General features: G+C 38.0%; 2 protein-coding genes across 5 annotated transcripts in view; one reads left to right on the top strand and one right to left on the bottom strand.

Moving 5' to 3' along the window:
* The first annotated feature begins 117 nt into the window (after positions 1-117).
* FAM217A (family with sequence similarity 217 member A) lies at positions 118-9,905 on the top strand. Its single transcript, XM_078393418.1, has 7 exons — positions 118-296; positions 1,810-1,918; positions 2,304-2,385; positions 2,496-2,521; positions 4,318-4,386; positions 4,496-4,572; positions 5,742-9,905. Exons 1-7 carry the CDS (start codon positions 205-207, stop codon positions 6,943-6,945), a joined length of 1,659 nt encoding a protein of 552 aa, XP_078249544.1. The 5' UTR covers positions 118-204; the 3' UTR covers positions 6,946-9,905.
* Positions 8,937-21,486, bottom strand: part of PRP4K (pre-mRNA processing factor kinase PRP4K) — a 37,152-nt gene continuing 24,602 nt past the window's right edge. The window contains exons 10-19 of one of the 4 annotated variants that reach the window (XM_072998576.2): positions 20,955-21,092; positions 19,887-20,040; positions 18,122-18,236; positions 17,161-17,312; positions 14,940-15,026; positions 13,715-14,531; positions 13,134-13,179; positions 12,533-12,617; positions 11,715-11,760; positions 8,937-10,967 (exon numbers count right to left, since the gene is read on the bottom strand). In XM_072998576.2, coding sequence (XP_072854677.2) covers positions 14,328-14,531; positions 14,940-15,026; positions 17,161-17,312; positions 18,122-18,236; positions 19,887-20,040; positions 20,955-21,092 — 850 coding nt within the window. In that variant the 3' untranslated portion in view covers positions 8,937-10,967; positions 11,715-11,760; positions 12,533-12,617; positions 13,134-13,179; positions 13,715-14,327. Of the gene's footprint in view, positions 10,968-11,714; positions 11,761-12,532; positions 14,532-14,939; positions 15,027-17,160; positions 17,313-18,121; positions 18,237-19,886; positions 20,041-20,954; positions 21,093-21,486 lie in introns of all 4 variants that reach the window. The other 3 variants (XM_072998575.2, XM_072998574.2, XM_072998573.2) reach the window with 3 other exon arrangements.

Below are 21,486 nucleotides of genomic sequence, written 5' to 3'. Positions count from 1 at the left end.
AGGCCCGATCGCCCGCTTGCGGGAGCTGCGGGCACCGCCTCTGAAGCAGCCTAGTTCCCTTCCTCGTGGCGGGGCCCCGGCGGGCCGTCGCAGTGGCTAAGCCGTTCCCATAGCGACAAACTCCCACCCCCCCGCCTCTATTAACGAGCACTGGAGGCCGAGGTGAAGGCCTCAGGCCCCGAATCCCGCCTATCTTCCCTCATCATGTATCCGGCGGGGGGACGGCCTGCGCCCGCTTCTCCTCCTCCTCCTCCTCCTGCCAGAGAAATGCGCGGAAGTCTCGGAGGCTTCCCAGGGTAGGGGAGAGGAGTAGGCCTTTGGCCCAAAGGGGACGGAGTGGGGAAATTCCCCAGTCAAAACAACCGCCATGTCGGCCCTCCATTTCTTTTACCCCCCTCCCGTCCTGAAGGAGAGGATTTTGCTTTTCCCACTCTAGGGTGGGGTCGTGACTCGTAACGCTCCCAGGCCCGTTTCTATTCCTGCCACGGCTCATCCCTTCGCACTTCTTCCCAGACAGTGGCGTCTTGAGAGAAAGAAGGGACTCTATTGGGAGTGGGATTCAGCCACGATCTTGGAATATTTTTTGCACATCAATCAGTGCTCCATGATTTCCATGCGACCATTGCTGTCGAATGTAATGTGCACATTATATCCAACTGCAAATTATATTTAGACACGTAGACATGATGGGAAGCTATGGCTAATGTCAGACCGCCATGTGTATGTAACGCATATTAACTTACTTGCATTTGCTGAAAACAAAGATTTCACCAGTAAAAATGTTACATGCAAACAAACGCTCAGTAAAACATCCAGTACAAAGTCACTGGATGAAAATGAAATGCTAAAAGTACTTTGGTTAGAAGGTACTGTACAGTATATACAATATACTGTAATTGGAAATGGCCTTGCATGGCAAGTTGATGTTTCTCAAGCTGCTTCTTTTTCCATGATAGGACTTTGCAGAGTGTATTTGTACTGATGTCAAGAGATCAAAACGTTGGTTCTGTATCAGTATGCTTGCACACTGAGATGTCTTTTAACTAAGACACCCGTAATTACTGGATGTGGTGTTAGTTTCTTTAGGGAGCAGGTGTTGATCCACTCATTGGCTGTGTAGCTGTTTCCTTGTTTAAAAGTGACAACTGCTACTAGTAATCATTCACCTCCCCAGAGTACTGTAATATTCAGCTGTTTTGTTAATCTTTACAGAACAGTATCTTATGGTTGAAGTTGGCAGAAATCTCCGAAAGTTATGTAAAACACAATTTTATAGTCTCTAAAATACCACAGTCTTCATTGTTTTGCTACAACAGAGTAACACAGTCATGATTATTCCTTGCAGTCAGCTTAACCCCCATCTCAACGCCCATTGCTGCAAATTCAGCACACATTTTTGGATACCTTGCAATGGGCTGTGAGTTAGGATATGTTTTATTTGAAAAAAAAGGTCTTCCAGATCGTTTTGTGTTACTCTGTGCCTACTTTTTCGTTTGCTCTTACTTCTTCATGATTGCCTTCCTTTCTTCTAGGGCCAGTTCTCTTATTTTAAGCCCATGAGCAAATCCTACTGAACCTTCCATATTTTTCTGATTGACATCTGACAAACATGCTTCAGCTCTGGGAGTGATTATCTTCTTTCCATAATACTACTTCTGCACTGTGGCTATCATATTTTGCCACTCTAGCCCTGGTGCGATAGGACCTAAGTCTGCCCTTTGTCACTACAATTAGTCACACTGCTTCAGTTTATTGCCTTGCCTGTCTTGAATTATTTTTATGTCATTCCTGATCCCCATGCCCATACAGGCTTACCAAGGAAAACAAGACCACCAAGTCAGCCAATTTAGTGGAGGGAAAAGACAGTGTACCTGGCGTTTGTGGGACTGGTCTCCCACTGAACAGCTTTTTTCACCAGGTATGTGAACCATGATTTAGAGGACAGCTGTTAAGCACACGTTCCTTCTGCATATCCACTAGTGTCATGAAATGGCTAAGCATTTGCCATATTGAAATTTTTTTAAAAGTTGCTTTAAAGACAGCTGTGTTGTGTTTATCGTTGAAGATTGCTTAGTGAAAGGCTCTCCAGTGAAGTTTGTCCATGCAATTCTAACTGAAGACACAGGATTTTGTTTGCTTACTTGCTTTATCAACTTGTTTGTTTGCTTACTTGCTTTATCAGTGTAAGAAAGGTAAAGGACTGTGATTTGAATGTACTGCCTAATTTGGCTTATATTGCTTTCCTGATCATAAATGCTCACTTGAACTCCTATTACACAAATTGACAATACATATTATTACAGACATCCCATGCCTGTGGTCTGGAATTTAATTGTTCTGTCAAAAAGACATTTCATTCACCAGACGATGGGACTACTTCAGGAGGTAAGAGTTATGTGCAGATATTCTGTAAGATATTGTAAATAAATAAAATAAATAAATAAAGATGAGAAACTAATTTCTCTAATAAATCAAAACTCTTGGTCTTTTTACAGGTGTCTTTGCAAATGCTTTTTACAAGGTAAGAGCAGACTAATCACCATCCATTTAATGATAATTTGTTTAGCTGCCTATCCTGTGTTGGCATGGCTCTTATTTCAAAGGAAGTATTATATATATTATTATGGTGTGAACCCATCACCATGTGAATGCTTGAAGAGTTCCTGTCTATTTTTTTTCTGATTCCTTCAAGAAAAGTACTAGACTTTCATTTACCTGTTATGAAGTTCCGTATACTAACAGGAGAGCTATATTAGTTTTGTTGCAGCATGACCATTAAAGAGTGCTGTGGAATCTGTTACAACATAAGCTTTCATGGACTCGGCCCACTTCTTCCTGTCCCTGAAAGCTTATACTGTTATACTATTAGTATGTTTTATTTGTGCAATTGTTATTTCATCCAGTATATCGGATAAAGTGGACTTGTACATGAAAGCTCACTTTAAAGTACAATAGTCTTCAAGGTGCCACATGTTTTTGTCTTTTTTTGTTTTGTTTCTTTGGATTTTCCAAAGAAAATATGGAAAATGTTTCCCGTATCAAGTGTGTTTATCCAACACTCTCATCAATCTCAGCCGTGTAGGACTGTGTGGATCCCTTGTAGTCCAGTTGGTAGATAACAAATGAGGCTGATTAGTACAAATGATAAAACTGAACCACATTTTTCTGGAAAAATATGTTGTCCCTAACTCTTCTCAATTTCAGGTACTTTAGTTCTCAGCTATTAATATAGTACCATCATCAGTACATAAGGATGATGTCTGGATGCAGCACACTTATCCAATTCACAGCTTCTTAGATCACATTCTCTCGTCTTGAGTAAACTACTTGAATTAATGCCTGGTACTCATAGTACGTACTCATAATACATAGGGATGTGGTGGTGCTGCAGGTTAAACCACAGAAGCCTCTATGCTGCAAGGTCAGAAGACCAGCAGTTGTAAGATCAAATCCGCGTGGCAGAGTAAGCTCCCATCACTTGTCCCAGCTCTTGCAACCTAGCAGTTTGAAAGCATGCAAATATGAGTAGATAAATAGGTACCACCACGGTGGGAAGATAACAGTGTTCTGCATCTAGTTACACTGGCCACGTGACTATGGAAACTGTCTTCGGACAAACACTGGCTCTACGGCTTGGAAACAGGGATGAGCACCGCCCCCTAGAGTCGGAAACTACTGGACTAAATGTCAAGGGGAACCTTTACCTTACTCATAGTCTGATCCTTAAAAAATGATATTCCCATGATTCAATAAGGATCAGAAATGTACAACTGTGCTCACAATGCCTAGAAGGTATCATCAATAATTCAATAAAGTAAATGCTGTGCCTGTGTTCACAAAATAAACTGAAAGATAGTTCTGTGCCATTGTGACTGCGGATTAGTTTTATTTCTTCATCACATCTTGGGGTAACTGGTTGTCTCATTTCTGCATTCCCCATTATGTTTTCATCTTCATTTTAGCAGTCATCTTTTGGTTCAAGTTATAGCCAAAATGCTATAGATGGTTGAAAACATTAGATGACTCTGAATGGCTGAACTTCAAGACTAGAAGACTGTCGTAAAGTGGAATAACAGCATAACCTGACATCTGTGCTTCAAATCCTCTTATGTCCAGTTTTAAAAGACTGAATTCTAGAGTCACATATTATCCTTTGGTATCAGTCACTTTCAACCGATGGACTGACACTTCTTTAGATTCTGCAGCCTAACCAGTGGATCAGAGTTGTTCTCTAGGATCAAGCATGGCACAAAATGTAGTGATTAAATGTTACAAGTTTTGCAAAATAAATATTGCAAGGACTTTGCTTTTTTACAGGACCATTATAAAGCTGCAATGGAACAACTGGCAGCTCTTAACTTGTCGAACAATACAAGGACACCAGAGGTAGCATTAGTTTATCAAAATTTCTCATCGTACAATTTACTTATTTTTGAATTCTTGCTCTCATCTATGTAAAGTTTTTTATTGAAATAGTTTTTTTAAAAATTTTCAGCTCAATTCAAATAGCAAACAAAGGCCATTTTATTCCTGGAGTTATAGAAATCATCAAGGCAGTAATTCAGTGAGCAGGTAAAAACACATATTCTTTGTATTTGAAGTGGCACTCAACAGAGTAAGTGAGCAAACAGGCCAAAATAAGCACTTGTCTGCTTTTATCATTAAGGAATCCCAAGTGCCATCCTTACGATCCATCGGCACTGCCACTCCTCCTCTTTAAACGTTGTTTCAGTCTTCTTTGGTGTCATCATGTTGCTCTCAATTTCTGTCCTCGTACATAGTAGTAAGTCACAACTAGAATAGGCTCATTGAATCAATGGAATTTACAATGTTGATTCACCAAACTCCTACCAATTCAGTGAGCACAGTCTAGTTGTGACTTATTGCTAGGTTTCAGCCTTAAGAGTACTGGATTTGTATTTTTAAAACCAGTATTGGCCAATACAGACATTGGCAAATTATACCTGCATATGTGATGATGTCACTGACATGGGGAATTTTTTGGTAATTAAAAGTTTTCACTTCCATCCTATGGCTTGTCTGAGTTCCATCCAATTAGTCTCACTGTATATGGAAATAGGGAACTCTTTAATAACCGAAAATCTGTCAGTGAAATCTTCATCCGTATGTAGCATAATTTAAAAAACAAGACTTTCACCACTAAATATTTACAGTATACACTTCCATCAACCTGGTAGTCATATTTTAATAGTTCTTTTACAAATTCTAATGGTGGAAGAATTATCGAGGCACTTGTTAGGGTGGAAGGATGTTGTGACATGTCATGCTTCTATCTAGCAGAGATCTGAAGAAAGATTTTGATGTATCTCCCTGATGTGTTGATTTATTGTATGTGGAGAATTGGATTGTTTTGTTTCTACTATAAAGGAACATATAGCTTTATGATTCCCCCATACCTGATGTGGAATAGTATAGTTCAGAACTGAGCTCAGAAAGTTCACAGATAATGAGTGCAGTCCTATGGTCCATGAAAAGCAGGTGCAACTGGCCTGTTGAAAGTCAGACTTTCCTGCCCTTCCAACCCCTTCAGCCCTTGAATGTGCTGCAGCACAGGAGATCAAGGGATCCTTTTTAATAGGGCAAGCTATGGTGAGCATGGAATCTCTAATGTATGAAGCCTTTTAACCAGTGGCAAGCAGATTCTGCATATAAGCCATATTTATTTTGTGTTAAAATAAATTACTGCTGTATTAGTCTAACTTTTCTTTTTGGTTTCCCAGAGACTTCAAAAAGCCTTTAATAGAAGTAGCATCAGGCTCCAATGATGCCCCTATACACATCAACACTAACCCACTTGTACATTCTTTCATGAAGACACATCACTCATTTTCTAATCCTGAAGCTCAGAAGACCATGTTAGAGAATTACTGCAGAAATGGAGATGTTGACTTTTCCAAAAAGGCCAATGAAGTCTGTGCAGCTGATTCTTATCCTACTACAGATAGTAGTAGTGATGACATGTCTTCTGTCCTCAAATGGAATTTGAAGAAAGGAAATAGCAATGTAGAGCAAAAGTTTTCAACAGAAGAAAAGGATATGTGTGAAAGTGAGAAGAAAAAGAAAGCTTTGCTGAACTATTTAAAAAATGTAAATATTAACCTAAAACCTGAACCTATAGAACATAAGGAAGGAACTTCATCTTCAGTTGACAGTAATACTTTTTCATACCCTGATTTTCTTCCTCCACCTTACAATACTTTGGATTTACAAAAAATATCAAAGTGTGATGACTGGAGAGCATGCTTAAATGCACCAGTTGATGCACCCATTGAAAAACTCATTTCTCGTCTAGTAGAAATGGAAAGGTTACAGCACTTGACAGTATTAAGAGAAGGAACAAAGGAAACAGTTTCTCCCACTATGGCTTTTAACAACCGTACTGGTTCTTCAAAGGATGTATACCCACTGAAACTACTAAAGCCATCTAATCTTTCTTGCCCTCAGACAACTTTTGATGGAGATCCCCATAGTTTTGGCTGTTGTATGCATGAACCAAGTGTATCAAAATACGTTTGTCAACACTGTCACAGTAAGTGGAATTCTGGAGCATCATCCTCTGTGCGTTCATCCACAAAGAACATCCGAGCATTCAGCAATACCTGCAAGTGCCCCAAAGCTTCAGTTACATTAGACTCAAGCAATGTAGTTACACAGAGGTCTCTATCCTGCCCTGGAAGTTCATCTAAAATTCAACCAGGTATCAAAACAACTTATCCAAAATCACTCTCACCCAGCACAACTGTAGCTTCTTCATTACCAGACAATGAAAGTACAAAATCCAAACAGCAAAGAACAAAAAGAAAATCTTGTAGAAAAAATGGAGCTTTAATGAGCAAACCCTTCCATGCTCAGAGATTAAAATCTCTCTCATTTACTTCAAAGCAAAACTGCTCCCAGATAGACCATCAATGGGCTGTTGAATGAAGTCACTAACCATTAATTATTAATACTTGAGCAAACAGAATGAGCAATAACACTTTGGAAAGCTACATTCAGTTTTTAATTTGTATTATACAAAAGTATCAGATTTTATGGAGTTTTTCATATAAGATTTAAAAAGTGATCACAAATTACTTGTACCTTTCTATCAGATAATAGTAATTACAATTACTGTATTTTTTAAACATAATGTACATATATATATTTTAAAAAACAAAGCAGCAGTAAGCAAGTCTATTCAAAGCTACTTTGAATTAAAAAATAGTGATGTGGAACCATTTTGCATTCATTCTCTGTTCACTGGTCTTATTCTTGATTCCTTATGAGCAAGAAAGCTAAAAAGAGATTCTCTTTCTAAAGACTACCATCTTTGGAAGATATATGCCGGGGGAAATCAGCATGTGTTTGCTCTTGCCATCATGCTCTGTTTGAAAGGCCACCTGGCTTACTAGCTGGAAACACAGTGCTAGACCATAAAACCATTTGAAATAGACTGGTCTGAGTTCAGTTCTGTATTTAATTTGTATAATAAACTGCTTCTGAAATCCATCTGCATTTCAAAGAAAAATGTAATGCAGTACAGAAGTATTGCCAAGACAGTACATTAAGTATAGTATTAACTGTATGTATGACTTATTTAACCTGAGCTACTAGAATAGCATGAAGAAAAAAATTCTTCACCTATGCATATTGATAGGCAGGTAATCAGTGCTAATAAAAGCTTTCCTTCTTATTGGAGATGGGAATCACATATGCCAACAATCCCACCACTATGCAGTCTACCAACACATTGCTTTTATCAATACTGTCTGGTTCTGAAAATCCTATCATACACTTCACCTACCACATAAAAAAGATTTCTATGTTGGATCCAGAATGGTTCTGTGAATTGCAGGACTCTTCCTTTTCTACAGAAAGTACAGGGTTCAACTGAAGCTCTTGCTGAAGAGGAATAGAAGGACACAGTCTTCCTCCCTCCTACACTCCTTTTCATGCTGTGCTGGAAAATCTTCCCGGCCTGTCACAAGAGAATGACGAGAGTTCATTTTTCTTAACCATTTTCTCTAGCACATTAGTCACCTGCCATGAAAAAGATAGTTCAGTGAAGCGTGAACTGTGCATACTTGGTGCACAGAGAATGCCCTAGTGGCAAGAGGGAAGTCGTGGTGGTGTCTGAACCCTTAATAGCAACATTGCACCCTTGAATAATACTGCAGGACCCTAGATACGTAAGATTAAACATCTAAGTATTAGGATATATTGCTTAAAGAAAGGGTGATAGGAAAAGAAACCAAATTACTTTATTATTTTTTGCTGTTTTATCTATGTTCCTACAGAGGAAATAACAGACTTAAGCCATTAGGAGATTGTTTTTCTTTCTTCAATAATTATTTCTGGGACAGGAGAATATTAAAACATGCAGTTCCACTCAGCTTGAGGTTACAGTTGAGGAAAAAGGTTACCATCTGTGCTGACTGCTCAAACCACTACACTAAACTTTTATACAGCTGTCACGTACGTTTGATGTCAAAGCCAACATATTTTAATTCATAAATTATATACACTGTGAAAGGAAAGCAATACTAAATTTTATTACTACACTACTGTAGTTAGATATAGAGTATTCAGCATGCAGTGCAGGCTTGGATTCTTCACAAAGAGATGATCAACATTAGCAAAATAATTAACACTTTGATCTTAAGCATGATGAGTTTACTTTCAGTGCTACTTAATTCCACAGGACTCTGGGTATATTTAAATATGCCTTCAAACGCAGTGAAGTTCCAAATTTTATGTAGGAGAAGACTATGGGCTTTGTTTATTAAAAAGATTTAACGTGTACTGATTTTCGAATAAATAAACTGAGAATAGATCATAACTAAAGGCTACCACTGACATTCTGGGACACTTTATTAAGTAAAGGGTAAGAAAAATAATTTAATGCTAAGTAGCTCAAAGCAAAACACAACACAAAGTAGGCTTTAAATAATCATGAGCATTTATTTAGAAAATAATCTCACTCAAGACAAAAACACTCTTTGAAAAATGAAGAACAGTGTTCACACAGAGTCAATTTATTACATGTGTTTTGGGTGAGATGTTTACAGCTACTTTCTAAGCTTGTTCTCTCCAGCGCCAAGGGAAGTTTGTGGAGTGATTTTTTTTAGGAAGGTGAAACACAGGCAAACTGAATAATAATTATCATTACTGGCTCTAAAGCTACAAGTCCAATAAGATTTTGGACATCCCCACCCTCCCTTCACATGCACTTTATCCTGCTATATTTCTAGCATAGAATACAAGATAGCAGAACAGTGAAGATTTCATATTCTACCCATGATTTTCTTCTGTCAAAAACAAAGATGCGACAATTACTCAAACAGAACAAAGAAACTAATGACAGCTTAAAGCAGCATTCTCAAAACCTGGTCCACTGAGCTGCTGACCCTCAACCTTATACATTCTGAATATGTTAAAGGCTGTGGTAGAAAGCCAACATGAAGAACAAAGCAAAAAATGAAGGATAACATTCAGGAAATCACTGATGGTAATTATGATAGCATGCATTATTCTTAAAATAGCTTATTCAGTCTATCCTAAAATGTAATAGGCTATCATGCCAACTGCTTGGGGTTAAGTCTAAAATCTTGACCAAAACCAGACAGCAAGGCATGTCTTTAGAACAGTGGTTGGTACTCAACCTGGATAACACATATGTTCTTGGACTAATTCCCAGAAACCTTTACCATCAGCTACGCTGGCCGGGGTTTCCTGGGAGTTTGCTCAGGAAAATGGGTGGGAAACTGCTCTTGGTGATAGTGCTCTCCCAATCCAGCTAAGGAGAGTGGAGCTCAGAACAATTTCTTCTATTATCTTTAATTACAGATGTTAAAAAAAACGTAGGAATTCCTCTTGGGGTGGTGCTGTCTCTCTCCACCCTCTTCTTCAAAAAAGAGAGAACATTACAGTGGGGTCTTGACTTAAGAACGGCTTGAGTTAAGAACATTTTGACTTAAGAACCGCTCTCATAGGAAAATATTGACTTGACTTAAGTACTTAGATTTGAGTTAAGAACTGAAAAAAACCACGTGGGAGGCAGGGAAAGTGCAAAATTGGAACTTTCAGTTAACTGTTGGCCAGTGAAAAGGGTGCCTGCTTCCTCACTCCTCCCAGTGTTTAGAGAGAGGATTGGGAGACAGTCTTCAGACTGCCTGGTACTGTGCTGCCTGGACTGCATTTTCCCTGCCTTCCCTGAACCTTTCTTGACCTAAGGAAAAAAAAAAAAAAAGAAACAAAATATCCCCCTCTAGTGGTCGAAGGCGGAATAGCAGCTTCCTATTAGTTTCTATGGACGGAAAAGAGCAGATACGGATCAAATGGTTTTCAATGCATTCCTATGGGAAATGCAGATTTGACTTGAGAACTTTTTGACCTGAGAACCGCCTTCCAATAAGGATTAAGTTCTCAAGTCAAGACCCCACTGTATTAAGATTGCCGACTAACCTAATTTTGGGACCGGAGACAACATAACAACTTGCTTGCAACTAACATCCCTCCAGGACAAATGTGTATGCTCTCTCATAGGAGAAAACCACAGTCTAATGAAATGATTTAAAAAAAAACCTATTCTCTCTTTTGGCCATGCTACTAAATGAAACTGTGTGTGTTAACTGAACAGTATAATGCTGGAAACATATCGGAGGAACAATTTACTGCAGTTACCTAGTTTACATTAGAATTCAGCGTTAAACAGCATTAAAACGTACAACAAAAACTGAAGAACAAGTTTTATCAAGCAAAAGTGAACGTTAAAAATAAAAGGTGAAAGTTAGTATTTTATTATCTAAAGCGAACAAGCACTTCATTACTGAAAATGCGTAAACATTACAGTTTGTCAATCTCATACAGTCAAAGGTTATCAGCATTCTGTATTTTCATAGACTGATCTGCCTCCCGAGTACGGGCCAAGCCATGCAAATGTTCACTGTGGTTTTCCGTCACTTACCCTATATGGGAAGGGAAACATGTCATTAGCAAAGATGGGTATCACTTTCAGAGTCATCAAAAATTACTTTATTTGCCATGTATGTCTATACTGCAGCACAAAAACAATGTATTAGAAAAGCATAGTTAATATGCATTTCTTTTAAAGAAAGGAAGGATAATTTTGAATTCTCACTTCTCTGATCTGGACTTCAGCATACTCCCACTCTGGGGGAATTTTGCTGCACTTAATTTGGTCTGTGTTTTGTGTCTAAACAAGACTGTCAGGAAAGGCAGAGCATGAGACAATAATCTCTAATTACACTATGAATTTCAACTGGCCTACACAGCACTACTTCAGAAAAGCCTCCATCTTCAGTGCAAAAATTCTGAATGATTTCTGCCCAGTCTTCATAATATATTTTTCAGAAAAAGCATACAGAAAACATGCTCCAAGGTAAATACATATTGCTCTGTGCTATCAAAATTTCAAGCACTAGCTTAGTGACTCTGTCAGCATATTTTACCACATTTCATCGCTACCTCTCTATATAATAGAATGTTTCAAAACATACTAAACCATGCCTATCTCAATGACAACAAGATCACATCACCCAAAAATGAAACAGACACATTTTACACCACCACTACTATACTAAGAACTGCCAGCAAGGCAAATGTGTAAACGAAGCCTAAATCTGTGAGCTGTGAACAGAAAACTAGAAATAACTAAATGAACATGTTTTTCATATCTTTTATAGAACAGAAACCTTTGTTCATGTCTTCTGGTTGCCATCATCTTCCTTTGAGCAGCACCTATAACACAAAGAATAAGTAAACAAGCAACTTTGTTTTTCTCGAGAAGTTTAAAAATTCCGTAGCCATAAGGTTGGTGGTAGCTGTTACTGGAGTTGACATGACCAACTCCTTCGATATTTGTAAATAGGGACATGAAACTATGGTGGAGGCAACAGAGTAACAGACTCTTATGACATCTGTATTAGACTGCCACCAACTGCACAAGATAGGTTAGAGGGGTTGCCAAAGCAGTGCGCCATATTACTTTGTGTGCAAATAACTATCAAGTAATCTAAGTCTTCATTTCAGTGAAAGTGAAAGCTGCATTCTGTTTCCTGCACAAACAAGAAATATTTTAAATAAGTTGACAGAGAAACATATTTACTACTTTTAAATAATATTAAATTGGAGGACAGAGATTGAAAATGGGCAGTTAATATCACTTGCCATGTTTATACTTAATTATTTTGCCATGTGGAAGCACCCCACTATTAGGCAGAATAACTGACTGCACTTGCACATTGGATGAAATTATGTGCATTGAAGGATTTTAAAAATATATCATTTACAAATTTAAAAAACTGGCAGAACATCTTAATTTGGGGTATTTTCACAAATCTGCTGAGCATATATGAAATATATAAAAGTAAGATGTTATATGAATTGCCTTTTAATGCAAGAACTGGATTGGCAAACATTAATTGGCTCGGTTGAATATCCTCATGATGAACAAGGAATTATTGTTTAATTGGTTGCTAAATGTTTATCTACACATGCTGTCAGAAATAACCTTGTTAGGAAGGTGAAGTTGGTGTCTCAGCAAACCAGACCCCCTGGAGTAGGCGTTGAGTGGCCTGTGACTTGCCTTCCTTTGTCTCTCTCAGCACCATCAAAAAGGAAAAGTAAGAAAAACAGCACAAACATTAGTTAAAGCCTGCATCCACTCCGATAACCTACAGGAATAATGTTATTACATTGAAAGTAGACAATCTCTGGAGGTTGGTTGGGGTTGGGGACAGAATTTATACTAAAATGCTGATAATTAAGGATCTTAATTTTTTCCCAAAGGACCACATTCTTTTTTGTTACAGTTACTAGACTATCAAAAATGAAATGACTTCTTCTTACGGATTACCTTGAGCTGGCAACACTGGAGACAAAAATATTTTAAAAAGGGCTACCAATGCCTTGTTCACAAAAGACTTTATTATCTAACGATGCATACTGAAAACATACAGAAATCTGCATGGTCCACTTTACATGCAGCAGAACAATCTTCACTTTACAATAAGTGAATGTCAACTGTTTTATGCAAGAGACAACACTTTAAAGTCACATTTCTTAAAGAAAGCTTCATTTACAAAAGAAATAAAAGGTAAAGAAGCAATTACCGCTTTTAAAAAGCAGCTGCTTTGTTCAAGAGTGGAAGGTTTATGCCTGTATTGAAAGACAACATGATCACAAAGAATGAAAACAATGAACAAATGAAAACACCTTTAGCATATAGCAGTACACTTTCATATGACATACAAATAGCTAAAAACTGAATTATGGTATTTTTTTTTTAATCTGGCCACAAGGAGATAAAGACTTTTAGAATCAGAGCTCAACATTTGTTATTAGTAAATGAAAGCTTCTTTCAAGTACTGGTTCTATGCCATAGTGAACTGTATTTAACAAAAGGTATAAAGTCTATATAGCAAGTTGATTTTTTTAAAAAAAATGAAAGTAATACACAGTACACTGAAGGCGCTCTCTCCATCAAGTGCACACTTCCCCAGATTTTTTTCTCTGAATGGGATGATCAAACAGAAGCTGGAATTATGCCACAGTTGTAATGCCAGAAAACAAAAACAAGATCATTTATAAAACATGCAGGGGAATTCTGCTACAAAACTAGTGAACCTCATTTGTCAGTTGCTCCAGTACAAGTAACATCTTAAACTCCAGTGATGTTGATGGTTTAGCTTACCTTCAGTGTACTGAAAGTTGTACGCAACCTGCTTTAAAAGAGGAGACCATCCCTGCGGGCAGGCTCAAGAAGGAAAAGACCCCCTTCGACACTGACTACACCAAGGGCATGCTGCTGTGGCCTGCACGCACACACCTAGGAAAATGTAATATAAATAGCATTTATGCTGGCCATTTTTCAGAGCAAAAATGAAGCCAATCTGCTAAAAACCATAATCAACCACCTGGTTTTACTAATAGTTTGTGAGAGTTTGTGTTGTTTATATATTTAGAGAACAAGTGTGTAAATGTGTGTATGTGTATTTATGTATTTATATATATATTTATATATTATATTATAAGAACTGCAACCATATACATTAGCATTGTATTTCTGTGCAGTCATGGCAATTAAAACAGTTCTATGGTGAAAGAATCTTCACATAAGAAACAAACAGATTTACGCTAACATTTCTAAAAGAAATATCCACCTTTGTGTTAATTCAAATATATCATTCTTCCTCAACTTTGCAGGGAAATTATTTATAAGTTTTATGTACACTTAGAAATTTATGAGATATTTCATCAGTCTTTGTATATTAACTATTCAAACCCTTTGAACATCTTCACTTGATTTAAATTTTCTCCTGGATGAAAGCATGCTGCAGAGCCTGGTTGATACTAATCCGCTTAGCTGGGTCTAACATGAGGATCTGGTCCAACAAGTCCTTCAGCTGATGAACCTTTTTGCGCTGATCTTCAGGGAGGCGTTGGCACCCAATCAAATCTGCTAGTAGGTCTTTTGTTGGATTAATGGTGCTCATGACGGTTACTTTCTCCTACAAAGACAACAGCGCCCAACACTTACTTTTTTAAGAAAGAAAGTCACCAAGAACATTAAACAGGCAACCCTGTTAATAGCAAAGCTGTGAAACACAGCATTGGTGTCATTTGGCTCTTGAAACATTAAACTGAAAATAATGAAGTTGTTCAAAGAATTGTGAATTTTTATGATTGTTCATAAAAGATACAAAAATGTAGCTGAGGAAACTAAACAAACACAAACAAAATACTGAACAATTTCAATTTCAAAAAATTGTAAACCGCCCGGAAGAGTGCTTGTAGCGCTATGGGGCAGTATATAAGTCCAATAAATAAATAAATAAATAAATTTAATACTATATTAAAAGGTATGGGTATTTCCAAATGAAATGTCACAGTGAACTTAGTATGTAATTCAGACTTACCCTTTCCGTCACTTTATCTACCTCTATGTACATGAAGTTGAGATTTTGATCGAAGTGTTGATCTTTAAACACGCCCTTTCTGATCATCTGAAAATAAAGACAATGAATTAAATGTTACTTGAAATGCAATACTCCACAGTCAGAATTTATCTCTTCAGCTTATTATTGGTTGAAGCCCCATCACATCCCAAGGTTGGAACTGACAGTAAATATTCAGCCCCTTCTCGTTTTGACTTTTTTTAAAAATATGGTCGCATTTCCAGAGACAGTGTAGCTCTCTGTGGCTGCTGGGCCCTCCCACTGGTCTAGCATCAATGGAACTCTGCTGAACTCAAGCCCTAATCTAGCCCAGAGGTTGGTTATAAGAAAGTCCCTCTGGAATCTACAGGTTAAGACTGAATGATATTCTGGCTGCCTTTGTAACATTCCGCTATACAGTGGTGCCTCGCATTACGACGTTAATTCGTTCCAGCGAAATCACTGTAGAACGAAAATGTCATAATATGATTTTAAAAAGCCCATAGAAACATATTAAAATCAGATTAATGTGTTCCTAGGGGCTTGAAACTCACCGTCTAGCGAAGATCCTCCATAGCGCGGCCATTTTCGCTGCCTGTGCAGCGAGGAATCTTGCGAAAACACAGAAGGCGGCCATTTTGTTTACCCAGCGGCCATTTTGAAACCGCCAATCAGCTGTTAAAAATCATCACTTTGTGATGATCGGTTCCCGAAGCAGGGAACCTATTATCGCAAAGCGAAATTCCCGCATAGGGAACATTGTTTTGCGATTGCTTTTGCAATCGCAAAAACATCAATGTCAAGCAATTCATCGCCAAATGGAGCACCCGTCTTGCGGGGCACTACTGTACTCAAAACGGGAAAATGTGGTTTCATATTAATTTACTAACCAGGATATTAAACCACATTCAAGCCATGATTAAAGATACAGTGGAACCTCTACTTACGAACTTAATCCATCCCAGAAGATGTTCGTTAGTTGACACATTTGTAAGTAGAAGCAAAATTTCCCATAGGAATGCATTGAAAACTGATTAAGTCGTTCTGGCCGAAGAAAAAAATAGCAGAAAAAAATTGAAAATAAACAGAGCAAGCCCCATGCTGGGACTGCATAAAAACAAAAAAAATCCAAAAATAAATGTAGGAGCAAGTCCCATGCTGGGACTGCAAAAAACAAAAAAACAACTCAACAACATAGAAACATAACACCCCAGCCCAAGCCTACCCTCCAAAACCCACCCAGAACATTTTTTAAAAGGAAAAAGCAGCACCTTACCGGTCCGAAGCCTCCCAGGGGTCCCCTGCTGCCACGATCGCTGCCTTCGGAAGCCTCCCAGGGCTTCCCCGCTGCGGTGGGTTTCCACGCCGCCGATACAGACTTTCCCAGGGTAGACTGGGCCAACCAGGAGAGGTCCCCTGGTAGGACCGGTCTACCCCGGGAAAGCCTGCGTCGGGGTGGGGAAGCCCTGGGAGGCCGCCGAAGGTACCGATCGTGGTGGTGGGGGACCCCCAGGAGGTCTCAGATGGCGGTGGGGAAGCCCTGGGAGGCCTCCGATTGCAACAAGGAAACCCTGGGAGGCCTATGAAGGCGGAAATCATGGCGGCGCTGGAAGCCCAGAAGGCTGAGCCTCCCTTTTCCTAACCGTTGGGGTGAAAGAGCTACAAAGAAGCAGCCTCTTCACCACAAATGGTTAACAAATTTAAATTTCTTGCCCCTTTCCCCTTCCTTTTCCCGTTTGTACATTGAAGCGCTGTTCGCAAGTAGAAGCAAAATTTTGCAAACGGAGCTGTTTGTAAGTTGAAATGTTTGTTGGTCGGGAGGTTCGTAAGTAGAGGTTCCACTGTACTAATTCATAAATACTGGGGAGGTCAGGGAGTGTGCTAGTCTGCTGCGGTGGCACCTTAAAGACTAACAATCTGTATGTGGCATATACTTTCAAGAACTGCAGCCTATTTCATCACATGTACTGAGCATATCTGACTAGCAAACTGATGTTCAACCACAATTTCCAGTTCTAAATATTTTGAGGAACCATGTTAAACTTGACACAGAAAGAGAAGAAGGAATTAATAGGCATGAATAAGTTATGTTAAAATTTGAACTAGCCTACAAATTCTTACACAATCAATTAAAATCAAAATAGAACTAAAATAAAATAAAAATTCAGAAAATTGTCCTTGAAAATAAGAACTGCATTTTTACCTTGTTTGGCATCTTTCCTTTGAGGTCCATAGCAAGTTTCAACATATGATTATTGGTTTTTCCCGGAAACAGTATTTTTCCTGTGTAAAGTTCATATAATGTACAGCCTACAGACCACATATCTATACCGTAGTCATAGATTTTGCCTATAACTGAAGGAGAACAGTTTTAGAGTTAATCATACAAAGCACCAAAATAATACCAAGAGTGTTTACTTTTCTGGGATCAGGCAGCCAGAAAATACGGAAAATAATATTATTTTGTGCCCGTCAACTCAGAAGAAGAGGATATACCACCACAATAGAGTTTTTCCTCAAATATCTTTAACTTCAAAATATATTAGTAAGTTAGGTATTTGGTGAAGGCCCATAGCAGTCTAGCTTTCGGTCAAACAGTGAGTAAATACGGAATGGATCAAAAGGTACATTATAAAAGATTTTATGTCACACATACATCAGGGTCATATTGCTCTGAATTCTAAATGTAGTTAAATTAAATGTTTCCTTTACAGCCATCTGTAAATTTCTATTAAGGAGGGCAGAATCAGGGCATAATTACACTCTGTATGACTACACATACAGAAATGGCTTATATAGCCTTAGCCAGAGGAATAAGCAGATAAAGAGCGGTTTTAATGATAAGGAATGTGAACAGAAGAGAGGATGAACCAGTGAGGAGACTTTGAAAAAGCAGTAGTTAAGTAAAAGGAAGGTGATAAAGAAACCAGAAAGAGAGCAGAAAGAAGGAGAAGCAGCAGCAAAGTCATCCCACCAACCCGCAAAGTGCATTCATGCCCAGTTCCTGGACATATTTGCATACCAGCTGGCAGTTATAAAACTCTTAATTACTCAGCACAAAATATCATCAAGTATAAAACTCATTGCTTATACTCTTTTTCCCCTTATACATATGCAGCCTAATATTCTGCAGAATTTGGAGACTTCAGAGTAGATGAACTTACTAATTTCAGGAGCACGATAAAATCGACTGACAAGATACGGTGTGATGTCATTATCAGCAACATGTGAAGCTGATCCAAAGTCACATAGTTTTAAAATGGTTTTAGATTCATTCACCTAAAAAGGAATAAAACAATTAAACTAATGGACAAAGATAACCAATAACAGTGGAATAATGTGCACAAGCATTGTCAATCCTTAAGGAATTCAGTGTATGAAATATATTAAGCCCAAACTCATGTTGACTAAGTTCATAAAGAAAAGCAGTGTTGAGAAGGTATGTCTGCACTGAAGCTCAGAAGCTACATTTTTATTAGAACTTCCAGAATCCTAGCTAGCATGGCCACTGCAGCTAGAGAATTCAAGGAGCTCTATGGCCAAAAAAGCAACTGGCTCAAATTTCTGATCCATTTGTGGGATGCTGAAGAACCAGTATTTTGTCTTAACGCCCCGTTGCAGCTTCCCTAGAGTACTTGAAGAACCTGATGACCTGACCCAGGAGATCTTCTTATGTTCTAAGACGCTGCTGAAAACATAAATATCAAAACCTGGTCTGCAAATACAGAGAACCTTTCTAAAGTTATTTATCACATTAGTAAAATGTACTAATATCCTTCTCTCTTTTTTAGAACAGCTGCTATTACTCTGCAGTGACACTGACATCTGCTGTATTTGTTCACCTGATTATTCTCATAGAGGAAACATGAATTAATCCCAAATGAAAGAGCAGTGTACTTTCATCATCACCACTTTCATGCACAATGGCCAAGTAGGCATTTGTAATCAGAGCAGCATAATTCATTTACTCTTTCACCCACAATGTGATCTGTAGCTGTCAACAATAATCCCTCTGTATTTGAAAGAAAATCTGGTGCTTACTTTCTAGTAGCATATTTTTAAACTAGTTATACAAAATTGGCCCCCATTTTACATTGATGACCAGCGTATATAAGCAGCTGAACATATGGTTAACATTGGTTATGGACTGTACTATGTTCAACTGAAAAATAAGGCAATTTAATCAAAGTGCTGTTTTCTAATCTAAGTTTTAACATTGATCTTGGCATAATATTCAACAGCAGAGATGGGCAACATGTGGCTCTCAATAGATATTTTGATTCCAACTCTCATCATTGAAGATGCAACTAACTATTTAAAAATTACTTCTTACACACAAAGATGGCTAGTAGAGATGGGAGATATGCATGCCTTGAGGCAAAAGAGTTTGTGAAATTTCTGCAAAGTGTTATGTGGAGTGCAACATCAAATAATCCATTAGGCAAAACTCAGGTTTGTGTTGGTACAGAACACAAAGGACACGTGCTCGGGCACATACTTGGGAGAAAACTATTCCTACAGAACTGCAATTATACTGATAGAAAAATAGGATTCAAACAATACCGGAAGACTAATGAAATTATATTCTGCAGGGAAGGTCTATGTGTTAAGTATATACTTCCAGAAACTGAGAGTGTTGCACAAGGAACTCTGCATTGTATAACAGATTTTGTAAGAGGAATTGAATTTCATATAGTGACCATAACAGACAGACCAAACACCAACTACAGCAAAAATTTTACTTTAGAATGTAAGTTTAACTGGATTTGTTTCCATTTTTATATTTCTATTATAACTTTTCATGGTGAAGTAAAACTGTCCTGGATAAAATTTACATTCTCATAGAAATTGGAACTTAAAACAAACACAGGGTGCTATATGTTTGACTTTAATAACTCTTTGCATGGTTGTCAACAAAATATTAATTACCAAAATATTGTCTGGTTTGATGTCAGCATGCAATATGTTGCATCTTTTAAGAAGTTTCAATGCCAGAAACAGCTGCTGACTGTAGGATCGTACAGCCTTTATGTGGAGACCAACATCTTTCCCATATTTCTTCAGTACTTCTCGTAAATTCATACTAAATCGAAAACAAAAACACAATGGAAAGAGAAAGGAAAACGTAGAAAAAAGGGGGAGGGGAAAGACAATAGCTTTGATTAAAAATGTCTTGGACTAATCGAAAAGACCTTCTGATTGTGCATGGCAGCCCTGTCAATTTCTTCTTTTTCCTTGTTGTACTGTTTCCTATCACACCCCATTCCCAGGCTATTCCTACTGGAGCCACTGGCCCCCAAAGGTAGCTTCCAGAGGGGCACGGAAGGTCACAGGAAAGCCTAGCTTCATGAACAGAATTCCACTTCATCAAACACAGTACAGTATATAACATTTCAAACAAGAATAAATAGGACATCATTTTTGTGGAAGTCAAAAGTCAACCTGAAAACATTTACACTTCACTTTTCAAATATTAAATGACTTTTTTGACTGAAAGGAGGTATGCTGTTTATTGACAGGATTCAGAGAAAATGAAGCAGCTGAACAAGGGAAATCTTTTTTTTATGCTGATAACTATCCACATTTTCTTTTAACTATGGAATCTTATTCTGTAACATATACTTCAAATAAAGGAGAACAGAACCTTGATTTCAAAACTTTACACTATCCGTTCCAACAGAGAGAACTGCTCCTAAATGACAAGTAATCAAAAAGGATGCATACAAGCATTTCGATTTTAAATCAAAAAACAAGGTTTCTTCTATAACCTGATTTTATGCTCTACTTCTTATGCATCACAGTTTAGTAATCTAATATCTCATCATCTGCTCATATATTTACATGCCTGAACAAGACACTTACTCTCAAATGTGCCTGCCAAATATTGGGATGTAATTACTTCTGAAACGTTCAAATAATTTAAGCCAAAACAAAAGGGCAGTAAGGTCAATGAGATACTAGGTCAAAGAGTGCATTTAAAGAAGTGACTGGTCTCACCTAAGTGGTTCAAATACCAGACAGAGGTGCTGCTTATGATAAAAATGCCGAAACAATCGTAGACAATGAAACTTGTCATCAGGATCTGCATCATTGAGCTTTTTCAAGAATTCCAGTTCTTTTAAACCAGTTTTTTGCCTGAAAAGAGTTTCATATTTTACAAGAATTAGTACATAAAAGCCCAAATTTAAAATGCAGGATATAAAATTGCAATTAGAACAAAATTTAATTAGGGTAATTGTTTTGATTAGGGTAGTCTTCGCTTACTTCTTCCACTAACAGAGTACAAAATTCTATTGCATGGACTGGAGCAGGAGGCAACAAACCAGAGGTTATAAATAAAGACAGGGGCATAATAATCTGTTTATCTCTACAAGTGACCAACATGAGCAACTACTGGTTTGCAACTATGAATGAATGCCTGCAAGACCAAAGCTTGCAGTGCTGCTAGATGCAAGAGACTGTGGATATTTTGGACACTGATGGAAGAAAAGTTGTAAAATGCCAGAACTATGGCCTGTGCCTTAGGAAG

The sequence above is a fragment of the Pogona vitticeps genome, chromosome 4 (genome assembly GCF_051106095.1).
Source record: "Pogona vitticeps strain Pit_001003342236 chromosome 4, PviZW2.1, whole genome shotgun sequence".
NCBI classification, from domain to species: domain Eukaryota; kingdom Metazoa; phylum Chordata; class Lepidosauria; order Squamata; family Agamidae; genus Pogona; species Pogona vitticeps.
This window is presented reverse-complemented; position numbering and strand designations above follow the sequence as displayed.

Bases quoted from the DNA above. Each gene is read 5' to 3' on its own strand.
- FAM217A (XM_078393418.1), top strand. From the start codon at position 205: ATGTATCCGGCGGGGGGACGGCCTGCGCCCGCTTCTCCTCCTCCTCCT. The intron at 297-1,809 runs GTAGGGGAGAGG...ATGCCCATACAG, and splicing joins AGTCTCGGAGGCTTCCCAGG to GCTTACCAAGGAAAACAAGA. The intron at 4,573-5,741 runs GTAAAAACACAT...TTGGTTTCCCAG, and splicing joins GGCAGTAATTCAGTGAGCAG to AGACTTCAAAAAGCCTTTAA.